General features: G+C 43.7%; 1 protein-coding gene across 1 annotated transcript in view; it reads right to left on the reverse strand.

Moving 5' to 3' along the window:
- The window catches only part of Rgl (Ral guanine nucleotide dissociation stimulator-like), a 150,813-nt gene that overhangs the window by 13,961 nt on the left and 122,922 nt on the right, over window positions 1–13,930 (reverse strand). Inside the window, exons 10-13 of the mRNA XM_050192046.3 lie at window positions 12,872–12,928; window positions 3,937–4,036; window positions 2,022–2,210; window positions 1,679–1,787 (exon numbers count right to left, since the gene is read on the reverse strand). Of these exons, the coding sequence (XP_050048003.1) occupies window positions 1,679–1,787; window positions 2,022–2,210; window positions 3,937–4,036; window positions 12,872–12,928 (455 nt within the window). The remainder of the gene's footprint in view (window positions 1–1,678; window positions 1,788–2,021; window positions 2,211–3,936; window positions 4,037–12,871; window positions 12,929–13,930) is intronic.

Raw genomic sequence — 13,930 nt, forward strand, 5'->3', positions numbered from 1 at the left:
GCTCGGTGACGAAACGAGGGCTTTTCCCACTGATGGCATAAGCTTTGCGTTCTTGCAGCTGCGTACATTGTAGGGTGCATGGGGTTGAATTGGGCTGACTAAACACTGTGGAGATAAAACTCATCTTTCCTCCACTGTAAAAGCTACTCTCATTGATTTAGAAAGAGGATTATGCAGGCATTCATATGGGCTGTTGCTGAAGCCCAACGGAGTTCAATCTAGGTGGACAATACCTGCACAGCCAGAATTGCAGGTGCTTGTCCACATATTCGACCCCAAAAGCACGTCATAGGAACACGCCCTTGAATGCTGACATCGTTGTGCTTGTTTCTTGACATGTTATATAAGAAGCGTGTGAACCACACCATGCACTGCTAATGCTTCCTGACAAGCAAGCGCATACTCGGAGATCGCTTGACATGTTTAGGCGAAGCTGGCACGTACACCACCAAGCTCACTATATTGCACGTTCACAAAGCGCATTCAGTGAAACATTTAATACTAGTTTTCTTCTTTGTCGAAGCAGAACCACACGTGATAAAACAAGATACCTTAGCACAGCAACACCAGGCAGAACATGTGTGCTGAGGAGCAACCAAAAATGTGGCCACCTGCACCGAGGCACCACAGCGCCGCGTCGCGGCCGAGCTTCAGTGCATACACCCTATAAAACTCTTTAGACGGGACTCTGCTTCCTTCGATGGTGATGATGATAGTGTGCTGTTTTTGACTTCAGTTTTGCTAGCTGCAAAGCATCGACGGAAGGAGGGTTTCGCTGTTATACATGCTTTGGCGCAGGCTCGGCACAGGCTGTTGAGCAAGAGGTCGCGGGATGCCCCCCCCCCCCCCCCCCCCCCCCGGGCATGTTAGATCACGTTTTACTGTGCTTCACTTCCTCCCCATCCCTCTTGCGCAGACGGAATCGTCAGCTTCCGTGTTTCTGCAAGCACTGCTTGCACCGCGCGGCCTACTCCGCAAGTTGTGCGAGTGCGATCATTATGCAAGTAAATACGGTACATGGTTTTCAATGCAACTAAGATCGGGAAATGAAAATAGTTCATTACATTGGGAATTTTGTTCAACCGAGGTTTGTTATATTGAGCTTTGACTGTATTTGGTATTCCCACACACCTAATAGATTGTTTTAATTGTTTTGAGCATTTTGTTGATTTCCGCTCTAGTAGTCTACATGCTTTAAGTGGTGGTTGTGGTTTATCTTGCTTTCTACAATGGTGGTTCAAGTGCATTTTGTAAACATGTTTAATTCCAAGGTTTTTAACCTATACATCTGAGCATTCGATGTGACTTCCATGTGTATAAAACATTGTTTCTCAATAAACTTCCCGAGTTGTGAGTTTATTGCCAGTTCAGTCAATTGTTTTTTTGTCCTTGTTTCTGTTTGCAACATGTTTTTTTTTTTTTGAGATCATAGTGGGGGATTGCATACTAAGCTGACCTTGGAAAGGTACAAAGATCAGTTCTTAGCAGAGCCAGCACTGCATTGCTACAGGTTGCCAAATCCATCCTACTGCAAGCCCACAAAGGCAGCCTGCAGTAAGTGAGCTAGCTTGTGGCTTTGATGCAGGAAGAGATGACTGAAAGGCAAATTTTTTGTAATGGAGTGAATGAGATACCATATATGCAAGTGCCCAGCATGCAAAGCACTAGGGCCCCTTACCAGAATCTGGAAGCTGCTGGGCCAGCTCATACTCATCAGGGTCGCCCTCTAGGCCATGCTTCTCCAGGGCATTACGCACCACTGTTGGTGTATGGTCCCCATTGCTGAGCTGCACATCAATAATACGTACTGTCAAGATGGCAGCTATGCATATGGTGATGCTTTCTATGGGCAAATGTATAAGCCTACTGCAACAGCACCAGCTACAACAGGGACAAGCAAATAGAACACAGGACAAGTTAAGTCTTTGAAGCTCGTCCCTATTGTAAAGTGGCACTGCTGAATTATGGATTGCTACCAACCTGCTCAATTTGCAATCCTAATAAAAGACATTATGACATACCAATATGCTCTTGTAAAGTGTGGTGCCTTGGTTCATGCCAGTTGGACTGCCCTGACCGGCTGCCAGTGTAGAATCCAGGCTGACTCTGATGACCTTTAAGTCTGGATCATGAGGTGGTGTAGGTGGTGGGCATGCACTCATCATGCTCTGCAGATTTCCAGTGCTTTGCCATGGGCGCTGCTGGGTCCACTGCAGTTATTTTAAAGCCGAAGGGGTCCTTATGTACAAAATTCACAGGTGTGCATTGGCTTATGTGTGGCTCCTATCATAAGTGACACTTTTCTAGGTTATATTGATAGGAAACTAGAGGGTCACCTTGCTAAGCTTTCCAGTAATGTTTTCCACTATGTTGATGAAATCATGACGGTATTCAGGCAGCACGGCATGAGCTTTGATTTTACATTCGAAGTCGCTGAAGATTATCAACTGCAGTTTCTTGACCCGAGATTAACCTTTGGTAAAAATCGTGTCAGCTGAAAATATGACCCCAGGTCTGTTAAGCCCATTTTGAGCTATAAATCCAGTCATTCTAAGGTGCTGTGCTAAAGAAGTCGTGTTTTCATATGTCCAAGGCTGCCTTTTCCGATCAGGTCAGTTGTTCACTGGACGCTGGTTACCCTGAAGTGATTATTTCATCTGTGTCAAAGTACGGTTCGAGGCATCAAGAGCATAAATGACAAAGGTGGTAAAACTAAATTAAAGGAAAAAAAAAACCACAGTAGTACCCTATGTACAGAAGTTGGCGCACAGGCTTAAGAATGTCGGTTCAAGGTACGGCATTGATGTTTGTTTTTCTGCGAAACATAAATTAGGTCATGTATGCCCGATAGTTGACAATATGCTGAAGGATAAGCAGGTTAAAGGAAAGAGCACTGTCAGCCACGTGAATGGGCACATCACTTGTGATAAGCAGGTTGTGTATGCCATTCCATTATCTTGTGGTAGAGAGTACGCAGGACAAATGAAGCACTGTGTGAATGTTCGACTTGGGAAGCATTGCAAAGTCGTGTGGTTACCACCCCATTTTGAAGTAACTAATGTAATTTATAAACATGCAAGCCAATTGACAAGAGAAATTGCTGAGGCTTACAATATTAATATTAGGGACAAGGCGTGTATCAGCGAACTGTCTATCGCTCTTCACGACAAGGGATTTCGTTACTTTTCTCACTCTTGATTATGCATAAGTTCGTCACAGCTGTCTTGATGCATCTGTCTCATGCATATCATAGTTTTTAAACTGGCACCTATAGATATGTTAGATGTTTTTTCAGTAAAACATCAGTTGAGAGTCAGCGCCGTGTTGTCATTTTTGCCTTCCTTCTGTCCGTGTCTTGTGTTGCACTGTTACGAACCTTACGATGAATCCTAACCAACTGGCCCAACTTAGTCTTGATTTTAAAGGTAGATGATTGTCCTAGCTCTGAAACCTTTTATGATGGACAAAAATACACAAAACATGAGCAACGGTTCAAGGCACTTTAACACGCACATGTATACATGCATGCATGCACACACACACACACACACACACACACACACACACACACACACACACACACACACACACACACACACACACACACACACACACACACACACACACACACACACACACACACACACACACACACACACACACAAAGTAACATTTTGCATTGTTATAACAAAAGTGGGTACATGTATGACTGACAGCAATAGAAGATGAAATAAGCTGCAAGTTGCTAAATATGACAAAAAAAGAAAAGGAAAGGAAGTATTCTTGAGCTTCATATAAAATGTGAGTTGGGCCAGCTCTCACTTGGTGTAAGAGTTGTTCTGATAAAATACTTGAGCACATGTACCTTTCTAGGCTACCATAGCTTCAAAGGTATGCAAAAAGATAATTAAATGTGCACAAAGCTAAACAGCTTACCCCATTTCGACGTAAGCTTTCTTGAGAGCCACCACTCTGGGGCTGGCTGCTAGTGCTGGTAAGCGATGCTGTGTCCCCATCAACGGCATTGCCTGAAGAACTGCAGAGTAGAGAAATGACCTCAGAGCTTTGATCACTGAGAAATCTTATTTGGAAGCTCATCTGTAGCTTTCAGCATTAACATTTTTCAGACTAAGCCACAAAAGAGCATAAATTATGAGTTTACCAGTGCTTTAAAGCAACACAGTAGTGCAGCAATTGTAGTTGGTACACTTATTTTGTACATTTTGCTACAAACAAGTCTAATTTCTTGTTTATTTAACTTTCGTTGCTCTTGCAGGATTAAAGTAAGCCTCAGCCAGTTTTTGAATTTTTATTCAAATCTTTTCTTGCCATTATCAGGGATGGAAGTGGCCAAGCGAGTTTTGTAGCAGCTCTGGAGGCAGCAAATTTGGCACATTAGAGCAGGTTTGGAGCATGAATTGTATATTTTGCAGCAGTAGATACGCGCTTTGGAGTAGCTTTGCAAAGCTCAACATGAGTGAAATTCATTTCGTGTTCCTCATTTGGCTTCGCACAACACTATTAAGTTACGGAAAATCAATTCTGTGGAAGCCCGCAAGGTGGAGGAAGGTTCATGGAAGGCAAAAATTCTCATCCACCGAAGTGTAGCCATGAAGCTAGAAAAGAAACCCATAAGGGTTTCTCAGAAGTCACAAGTTACACACCAGATGTACCCAACTAAATGTGGCTAAGAAAAATATAACTGTGGGCTTTATGCAAAGAGCACCCACTGTATGTTGATAGGATGCTAGATGCAATTTTTTGTTGTTGTGCTCAAGCAACAAATAAGTTTACATAGCTAACATTTATAAACTTATTTATTCAATAAGGATGCCAATGCAAAGGTTATGGAGGACGTCGAGAAATGACCGATAAGAGGATATAAAGTAACCTATAGGTCTTGTGTGGTCCTTTCTTCCAGGCAAAAAAAAAAACCCATGAAATTAAAAGAGAATCCCACGTGATAACGCATCCCCACACCAATAGTATCAGCGGTCTTTGACGTAAATGTCATCGTCTAGTACCGTTACACACGTGTCAACCAGTCTTGTATCGGTTCGATTTCTGAACTGTCACAAGATTGAGTGACTGAGTTGGATAGGAACCGAATATGTGCGCAAAAAACTGCTGACAAATAAACAGCGTGGCTGCTCGTTCACAGTGCCCGTATTTAATGAGGTTTTCGTGAAGACTGATGCTATCTTTGGCATGCCAAAGCATTGCCACGTTCACAGTATACTTTAAAAACGGTAGGCGACCCTCTGACTTAGGTGTCTCTTAGTGGCACTCTCACCTAGGTGTTGGTGTTTGTAAGGTTAAGCGGGCGAACGTCTTTCCCCCTGGCATGATATGTGGGTGAGGACCGAAAGAGGGCGAGGAGGAAGCACAGCGCGCGCCACCTGGCAGGGCATAGCCTCCTAGTGAGTGGTGCACGAAGCGCACCATACATGCCCTCTTCGGTGCCTACACTGGAGCATGTAACGAGCGTGCACACGCAGCTGTTGTGAGCAAGCGAGCGAGCAAGCGAGCAGGTGCACGCCTGGAGAGGAGAAGCAACAGAGGAGGGAGTGACGTCACATCTGCTCTGCTCGGCAGATGTCTATGCCAGGCAACTGATTTCCATTAATTAGCCGGTTAAATATCATGCCACCTTCCTGTGTGTGACGCCATTACTTCCGCTTTCAACTTGCAGGTTTTCAGTAATTTCGCCAAAGTCGTGCTCACGTGGTGGGTCTCTAAAGATTACAATTCTGTGCTTCGGTGTGCGGTAATCAGTGATTTCTAATTAATTCTAATTATTCAAGACACTTCAGTATTCAACTTGTAACTAAACTAATGTTCTGATATCATATCTATAATGAAGCCCATGAATTTTGTGCTGTACAATATTTTTCCCAATTTTTTTGTATTTTTCTTTTCTGATTTGTTTTTAATTTCATCCCAAGTCGTCTCAGGAAGTGAACTGGAAGTTCTGCCCAAAAAACAAGAGTGTCATTCGATGCTCGTGCCACTAAAAATATATATTGCAGGCTTTCGTTATCCTTAGAAAAAGAGTTCGCACGAATCCTAGGTAGCTTTAAGCCCACAAAGCCAAACACAATTTCACATCAAAGAAAATTAAAATAACTTGACATTTATTTCTGGTCATATAGAGTATATTTGTGTGAAGAAAACAGTGCAATAATTACAAACTAATTAGTATGGTAAATATTTTTGTGAACTATCCACAACAGAAAACTCCCTTTGGCATATAAAGAACACTAGTATGGGCTCTACATTGGGTTTCCGGCACTTCAATCAGAGTATTTAACTGCCAAATTCAGCCTATAAAAAATGATACGTTGGCTTTGTGGGGTTAAATGCCATTATTCGTTATTGCTCAACATCCACTAACAACGTTTTCATTGACATCTCGTCAATTAGGTAGGTTTATGAAGTTAGCTAATTAGGTAAATGTATTCATGGACAATGAACAAGAAATATTAACAGTGACAACCATGAACCCCCATCAACATACAGTGAATGCCGTTCGCAGTGCCCGCTGTCAAGGCTTAATTCTTGGCGACATTCAGTTGGAATAATAGCATACTCAAGAAAAAAAGTGAAGTTACTTCCCAGGTCATTGTATGTTTGCCAGTATTTCACATCGCTTGCCAAGAGAAAAAAAGAAGCAATATTTTTGAAAATACCAATGAAGTGTTAAAAATGTTCATTGACTTTCTGATCTGCGTTGTCGACCAATACTTTGCAAAATCTCAATTACTGTCTTCTTCACGGTTCCACCACAGACCCCATACAGCCAACGTAAAATGGCAACCAATATTTTGGATGCCAAACGATAAAGTATTAAAATTTTTGAACTCGATATGATCAAATCACGTTGCTGTGAATGCAATTTCACATTTTCACCGAACTTTAACGGACACCATTTGGCCACTAGAGTTGACTAAAACCGAAACTTTACATCCTTAGTGTGCATTCTGTGGCGGCAAAAACCTGGGGTACGTTCGATTCGCCTGCATCACTAGAACCAGTTCGCGAGGTGCTGCACCCTGCCATTCGTTTCAGCGGTGCAGCAATGGCGCCCGCAGAACCACGGTGTTCACTTCAAAAGGTGCAAGGCTGGTTCATGATTTTGCTGAACCCGCTCCACTGTCGGTGCCGACTTGGTGCAGTCATACAGGTGCGAAGCAGCGGTGCAGCAGACGACGCAGCACACGGGCGCGAGCACCGTTAAAACCCCCCTTATGCACGTCTGATGTGTCTACGCAACTGTGGTGTGTATTTACGCCCCAGAAACCGATCATAGCTGCAGTTCAGGACCTCTCAAACTTACGCACTCCATGCACATTAGTCTGACATACCATAACGCCTAAACCGCATCTGCACCTTTGCATTCGTTTCGAGTGTTTTGCTGGGCCTGCAGCTCCGGAATCGAGCTGCACAGTTTCTGAACTTCTCGTGAACTGCCGTGAACTGGTTCGTAGTGGTGCAGGCAAATCGAACAGACCCCTAATTTCGTGTGGTGTGGTCATGTGGAAAATAGTGTAGCTGGAGTCTAAATCCGATTACAGTTGCCATCGGATATTTACGGCCAAGAAGTTTCAAGAACTGAGCAAGTGGGTAATTTGTCAGCGTACAGCATCCTGGCAGCCGGCTGTGGTGTGCATGAAATTTGGAATGTCGCTCCTTAATCGACGCAGATTTACCAACAAAAATGCGCAGTAAAATGTGTAACAAAACTGTTGAGTTACATTCATACAGATGAGAGCATGGCTTTCCTTTCCTGATTGCCCTATAAAAAAGAGTGCCAGTTCAAATCAGCTGGCCCACATAGTATGCAACCACATAAGACTTTTATAAAACATTCGTAATGCAATGTATAGCACAATACAATTTTCATTTCCGTGCGGCCATGTTACAATTCGCTATCAAACAATCCAAAGATGCCGACACTGAAACGGATTACTTAGGCTTGGTTTCCAGGGCTAAATGCTAGGCGTGCATAACTACGGCTGTGAGGTTGCCGCTGAACATGCACATCCTGCTAAACTCAATTTCATTCGAAATCAGTGTTTTGGCACAAGATGGCACAAGTGGCACAAAACTTCTATCCTTGAATTATGCATCACTCAGGCAAAGCACAATGCTCACAACACTCTCAGAAGTTTCCTTTGACATTTTATTTGTGTAAAGTGATTGTAACCTTGGCTAGTTCTGGCTGTTATCGCTTAAATGCAGCTGTACTGGAAATGAAATATACGAATGTAACAAAAGAAGTATGACTGTTCTTCCACGTAGAAAACAAGAATAAAAATAGTATGTACAACTTTCCTTCATCTAGGATAAATTTAATGCGTTTCACAGTCTCCCAGTTACAGTTTATGCTTCGCCATGCAAAAATGACGCAGGAAAAAACTGTGGATGTGCAACTAAAAAATGTAGTTCACTGCATTGCATATGCTCCTTCAGGTGCGACGATAAACAGGAGCTATAATTCCGATTAACTAGGTGATAAAAGAAGTGGGGGCATCCGCAGTTAGGGTGTTTTTGTTGTTGCTTTTGCGCTTTTTTGTTGTTACAAACGACAAGAGGGGGAAGAGGAGGGTGGAGTTCGTGATGTGGAGGCCACAGGGCATTGGTCGTAAACCTGCAATGCAGCCCATAAAGTTATTCTGAAGCCATAACTCAGTGCCCCTTGTACGCCGATGAAAAAGAAAAACATGGCATTTTCTGAGCAAACCAGTAATAGCTACAGAAGGGAGAGTTCGCCCAGAAAACCAGGCAATATTGAAAAGAAAACCGCAAACGTAAGAAAAATTCAACTGCAATGAGTCTGCAGGAACCCTCCTGCCTTCCTTACATAAATGGTGCCAGCAAGGTCATTGCCCATATCTTAAGAAAGGGAGCTCTCAGAGTTAGTCACACGCTCATAAACACCTTAACTGCTTAGTCCCATGACCATCTAGCAAGACGGAAAGCCCAGGACATTGTCTGCAATATTTCATGCGTGAATTGCCCAGTCATGTACACCTCCAAAACAAAAAGCTTGAATGAAAGAATCTGGCAACATAATTGTTGCAGTTTCACTCAACGGGCAAAGCACTGACAACGACAGCACTGCAGGTTTTATATGCCCAGGCTTACCCACGCTCTCCCACCTGCACCCTCCTAATATAACCCATGTGATCCATGTGACCATAGATTACACAGTCGCAAGAATTGACCCAGTTTTCATTACATATTTCCCCGACTCTAACGTGCCCCTGATTCTAATGCGCACCAGAATCTAACTTGCACCCTATTTTTGTGGGTTTAAAGCACCAAAATGAAAGTGCACCTGAATGTAACATGCCTCAGATTTATAAGAAAATATAGCATGCCCCCCAACATTTGTGAACAGAAAAAATAAGATGTGCAGAATTTACCTTTACAGAAGACAATTTTTTTAAAAAGTCGCTTTCATAACGAAAGCGGCGTGTTGTCACCATTTGCTCTTCATTGGACACAGATGCCAAGCACACAGGGGCAGTACCCTCCCACAATCACATTTAGAGCTACTTCTATCACTCTCACGAGATTTTACACGACTCTGCATCATACTTGACAAAGTATGCAGCTGACAGTCTTCCTGGCACTGTGTGCAGATGGAGAGCTTGACACAGCTCTAGAAACATTGGCGGCCATATATGCTGATACATTCAGTGCCAGGTTGTGAGAAATCTCACGAAAGTGATAGCAGTATCTCCAGAAGTGATTGACCGCAAATACCACTCCAGATTGCAGTCAAGTGAAAAATGAACCGACAACTACATTTAATAAGATATGTACTGCCACCGTCTTGTTATGGCGATCTCGCAGCCTCTGATGGCAGGCTGTTGCCAACGCCACAAATGCAGTTTTGGTTTCATATCCGATTTTAATTCGCAGACAATTTCCGGACCCATTTCCTCAGGAAAAAAGGTGCGCATTAAATTTGGGTAAATACAGTACACCATTTCCAGTATCACCCCAGTTTAAGTTTTTTTTTTGCACTGTCTTCGGGATCGGCCCACTTTACACAGTGAGAAACCGACCAAGCAGACACGCCAAACCTCAAGGAGAAAGGCAAAAGAAAGCTTTGATTTGAGTAAACAATTTATGTACTTGAAGGTAGACATTTGTGGTGAAAGAAGCTACTGCTTATAAAAATAAGGCATGAAACTTCATGACAGAACACGGTACCATTGCTCAGAAGCACTCAGAAGACACAGGCCACAGAAGTGGTTTTGACAAAACTCTCGTACTTGAAACACACGCTGAAAACAACTTTTGCTGAAATCCAGGCACATACACAACACACCTAACAACCTTAACCGCTCGAAGGGCAATCATCCGATTTTGTACATCCACACTACATTCCAAGTACATTCCAAGTCACGAAGAAGGAGACAGACCAACATGCGACAGCAGTAAGAGGCCTCCACATCGCCAATGCCATGAGGCACGAGAGCTATCAGAGATTGTAGGTTTTATATGAACCACATTAGAAGGCAATATGATGTCACAAATGTTAACAGGCATAAAGAACAGGAGAATGCCTGAGCCACATCCTAACACAACCCATTGCTGCCTTTCATTCTAGGTGATGTGAAGCAGAGTCACATTACAATTCTTGTTTGTGTGTCATATTAAGAAACCTTGTGGTCATTCTCATTATGGTCTATGTGCAGTAGAACCTCGTTCATACGTTCTAGAAAAAAAAAGAAAAGGAACATGCAAGAAGAAACATACCAACTGGGAAAACATATGACCCGAAGTCACAAAAAAATTCGGCAGGCTCAACGTAGTTGGCATCTATGCAATGTGAAGCGTTGTGCAAATTGTTACAGCATAAGATGCCGCCACCATCGAGCTGGTGGGGCCAGAGCAGCCCGAGGTGCGCATTGTCATTTTTGAGGCTTGTGCTCCTCGAATTCAGCCTGGGTCAGCAGCTTCTTTGGGCGGGTCATTTTAGTGGGAAGTTTAGACGTGCCCACTTTGTGAGACTCGCTGTGGCATGAGATTCTGACACTCGTCGAGCAGGTGGGGCACGAGTGGCTTGATGCCTGCCACCAGAGCGGAACATGCTTGCTATGTGCTGCCTGCAGCAGGGAATGGGTTACCGCCTATTAAAAGCATGCAGTAAGCTTCCAACAGCACTACACCACACACACTGTGAAACAGACAGGTGATGATACTTATTGCGAGAGGGTTGGCGGCGATAGCTGTGCATGTGAGATGCAATGACCCGCGAGGAGATTTGATGGTACTGGAAGAGGAAACTGAGCGAATACCTGCATTTTCACATGACACGGGCGGGCAAATACTGCAGGGAAGCTACCGTGCTGGGTGTCTACTGCTCTCGATTGTGCATGCCTCGTGCCTTTCCTTGTTCACATGGGGTCTAGCGGCCGGAAAACGTATCATTTGATAGCAGTTTGCCGATGTACTGAACGTTGGGCCAAAAGATCAAGTTTTCTGGGAGTATATTAACCAGTGAAAAATAAATGTAACTGTAATGAATCATTTTTTTCTGTTCTCAATCACAAATGTTGGTGCTGGGAAATCGTACGAAACAGGATCGTATCAACGAGGTTCTACTCTATGTACAAGGGGCATCTGCAATGTTAGATCTGTCGAATTTACATGTGATTCTAATCTGAGAATAGAAAAATGTTTATAATGGGACAGAGAGCAATGCATAGGTTTTTTTAGGACGTGAATCATGCTCTATTTTAGGAATTTTTTTCTTGCACAGCACTAAGTTTTGTATGCCAGTGTTGTGTTAATCTGGTGCCAAAAAAAAAAAAAAAAAAATTCTGGGGTTTTACATGCCCAATCCATGACCTCATTATGAAGCAAGCCATAGTGGGGGAGCTCCAGAATAATTAACGAGGGTTCTTTAACGTTTGCGGTATCCTCGTATCCCATGACCACCGCATGCGTGGCATATGTCGCATGGGGCACACACGTGCTAAGCAGGTTTGGGGAGGGGAAACCTTTCTATCGTGGGTGTCGCATGGAAATCATAAGCTTTATCAGTGCCACCAGGCATGTCACATGAAATTCCTCTGACATCACCCGAGTCTCTTTGGTCACCAGCAAGCGGCGACTGCGGAAGGCTTTGCCGTTGCTCCTGTTAATCACTTTTTTGCTGTGGCAATCATCATGGCTGCGAATCCCCAGCTGGTATGTTGGAAGCCCCTCTTTAGCTAGCGCATTATTCTCTTCGAGGGAGCCCTCAGTGATGTAAACTATAGCTGGCTGGCCTGCTCAAAGTGTTAGTTGCAATCGTAATAAATGCTTTCTGAGTGTACATGTGGTTGTCATCTATTGTTTCCTCGAGCTCATACCAGACCCCGGTTGATGAGCAGTGGTGCGGTGTGCGCTGTTGGCACCCCCTTATCCCTATAAGGTGCACTTATTTCTAAGTACGCAAGCTTTTGGAACTTACTTTGTGGATGCCTCTCATATCTTTATATTGCAGCACACAAGAAGAACACTAAAAATATCGAATTGCAGAAGACGCATGACACTAAGTCTATTTGCCACTTCCTAAACACACTGTGGTTACTTCCACAGGGGCTGCACAGATAAATCTGATGAGGCATTCTTAGGTTGCAAGTCTTGACTTCTTGCACTATGTCCCCCTAGCTTTTCTCACTGAACACTTTTGTTGCCTTCTGCTGACTAATGCAATAAAAGCAGGGAAGCTGCACTGCGCAAAATGGCATGAATTTATGGTGCGACAAGGTGCACAAATTTCTTAATATACAGGACGCATCACTTACTTTTTATGAAAGGCTAACACTATTGTGGTTTTGAAATGACCTAGTAGCAGATTACTTGCCTCAAAGGGCTTCTCTTGGGACTGCTAGCTGGCTCCACTTTACAGGACAGTCGGTAACTGCACAGAGTACACAAAATGAAGCTGCACAACATGCACTGCAGCATTTTTCCAAAACAACCACAGCTCTGAAACAAGGGTGAGCAAGCTGGTATCAGGTGCATGCAATCTGATTACCTAGAGCATGTCTCATTAGCTATAGTGCTCATTATGTAACATGGGTGACTTCATCTTACACAGTAATCACACCTCGCACAGAAATAAAAGTGATAATAACTTAGCGAAAGTGATCACTGACAAAAAGTAAGACAACACATAGTACATCGCAATATCACAAGAATACCTACAATCAACAACCAATTTTTTGGATATGCCTGATAATTCAGACGTCTCCAGGGCAGCGCAACTCTAAGGAAGTCTGAAATTTCAGACACAGAAACCCTTCGCCGTCTGATTTTTTAGACATTTTGGCATGACCGCAGGTCCGAAACAGCACTAATTCAAGCCCCCACTGTTGCGATATTGATTATCTTGCAGCCTCGTACCAGCGCTCTCACATGCCGATCTGCCAGCCATAGTCATCTTGTGCAGTCGTTAGGCCTAGCTGCTTTGACATTCGCTACCAAGCTTCCTGCTGTTTGGTGCTGTGTTTTTCCATTTAAAGGATTCACTGCTGTTGGCAATCAACTGATTGAAGGCCAAACTACACATACACTTGCCGGTGCACGAAAGCTTGTGCCCACGCGTCTCACGTGCGCAGACGGTGCAGTCCAGATTGTGCGCATCTAAGCACGACGTGAGCCCAGGTCTGCTCTCCAGACAAATATATACTCCATCTCACAAGTAAATTGCAGCACTGCCGAAGGTACAAGGCGTACACAGGCAATATCCTTGTGCAGCGGTAGATAGTTCCGGCTGCAACTGGCTGATTATTGGCTGCAAGAGAGAGTTTTATTTTTGCTTGCTACATGATATGATACAGCAATACGTGACACATTATGGACTTTGTGCATGCATGTTGTATACTGAGAACTACTGTGGCAGTTACCACCGGTAACCATA

This window comes from Dermacentor andersoni, chromosome 1 (genome assembly GCF_023375885.2).
Source record: "Dermacentor andersoni chromosome 1, qqDerAnde1_hic_scaffold, whole genome shotgun sequence".
NCBI classification, from domain to species: Eukaryota; Metazoa; Arthropoda; class Arachnida; order Ixodida; family Ixodidae; genus Dermacentor; species Dermacentor andersoni.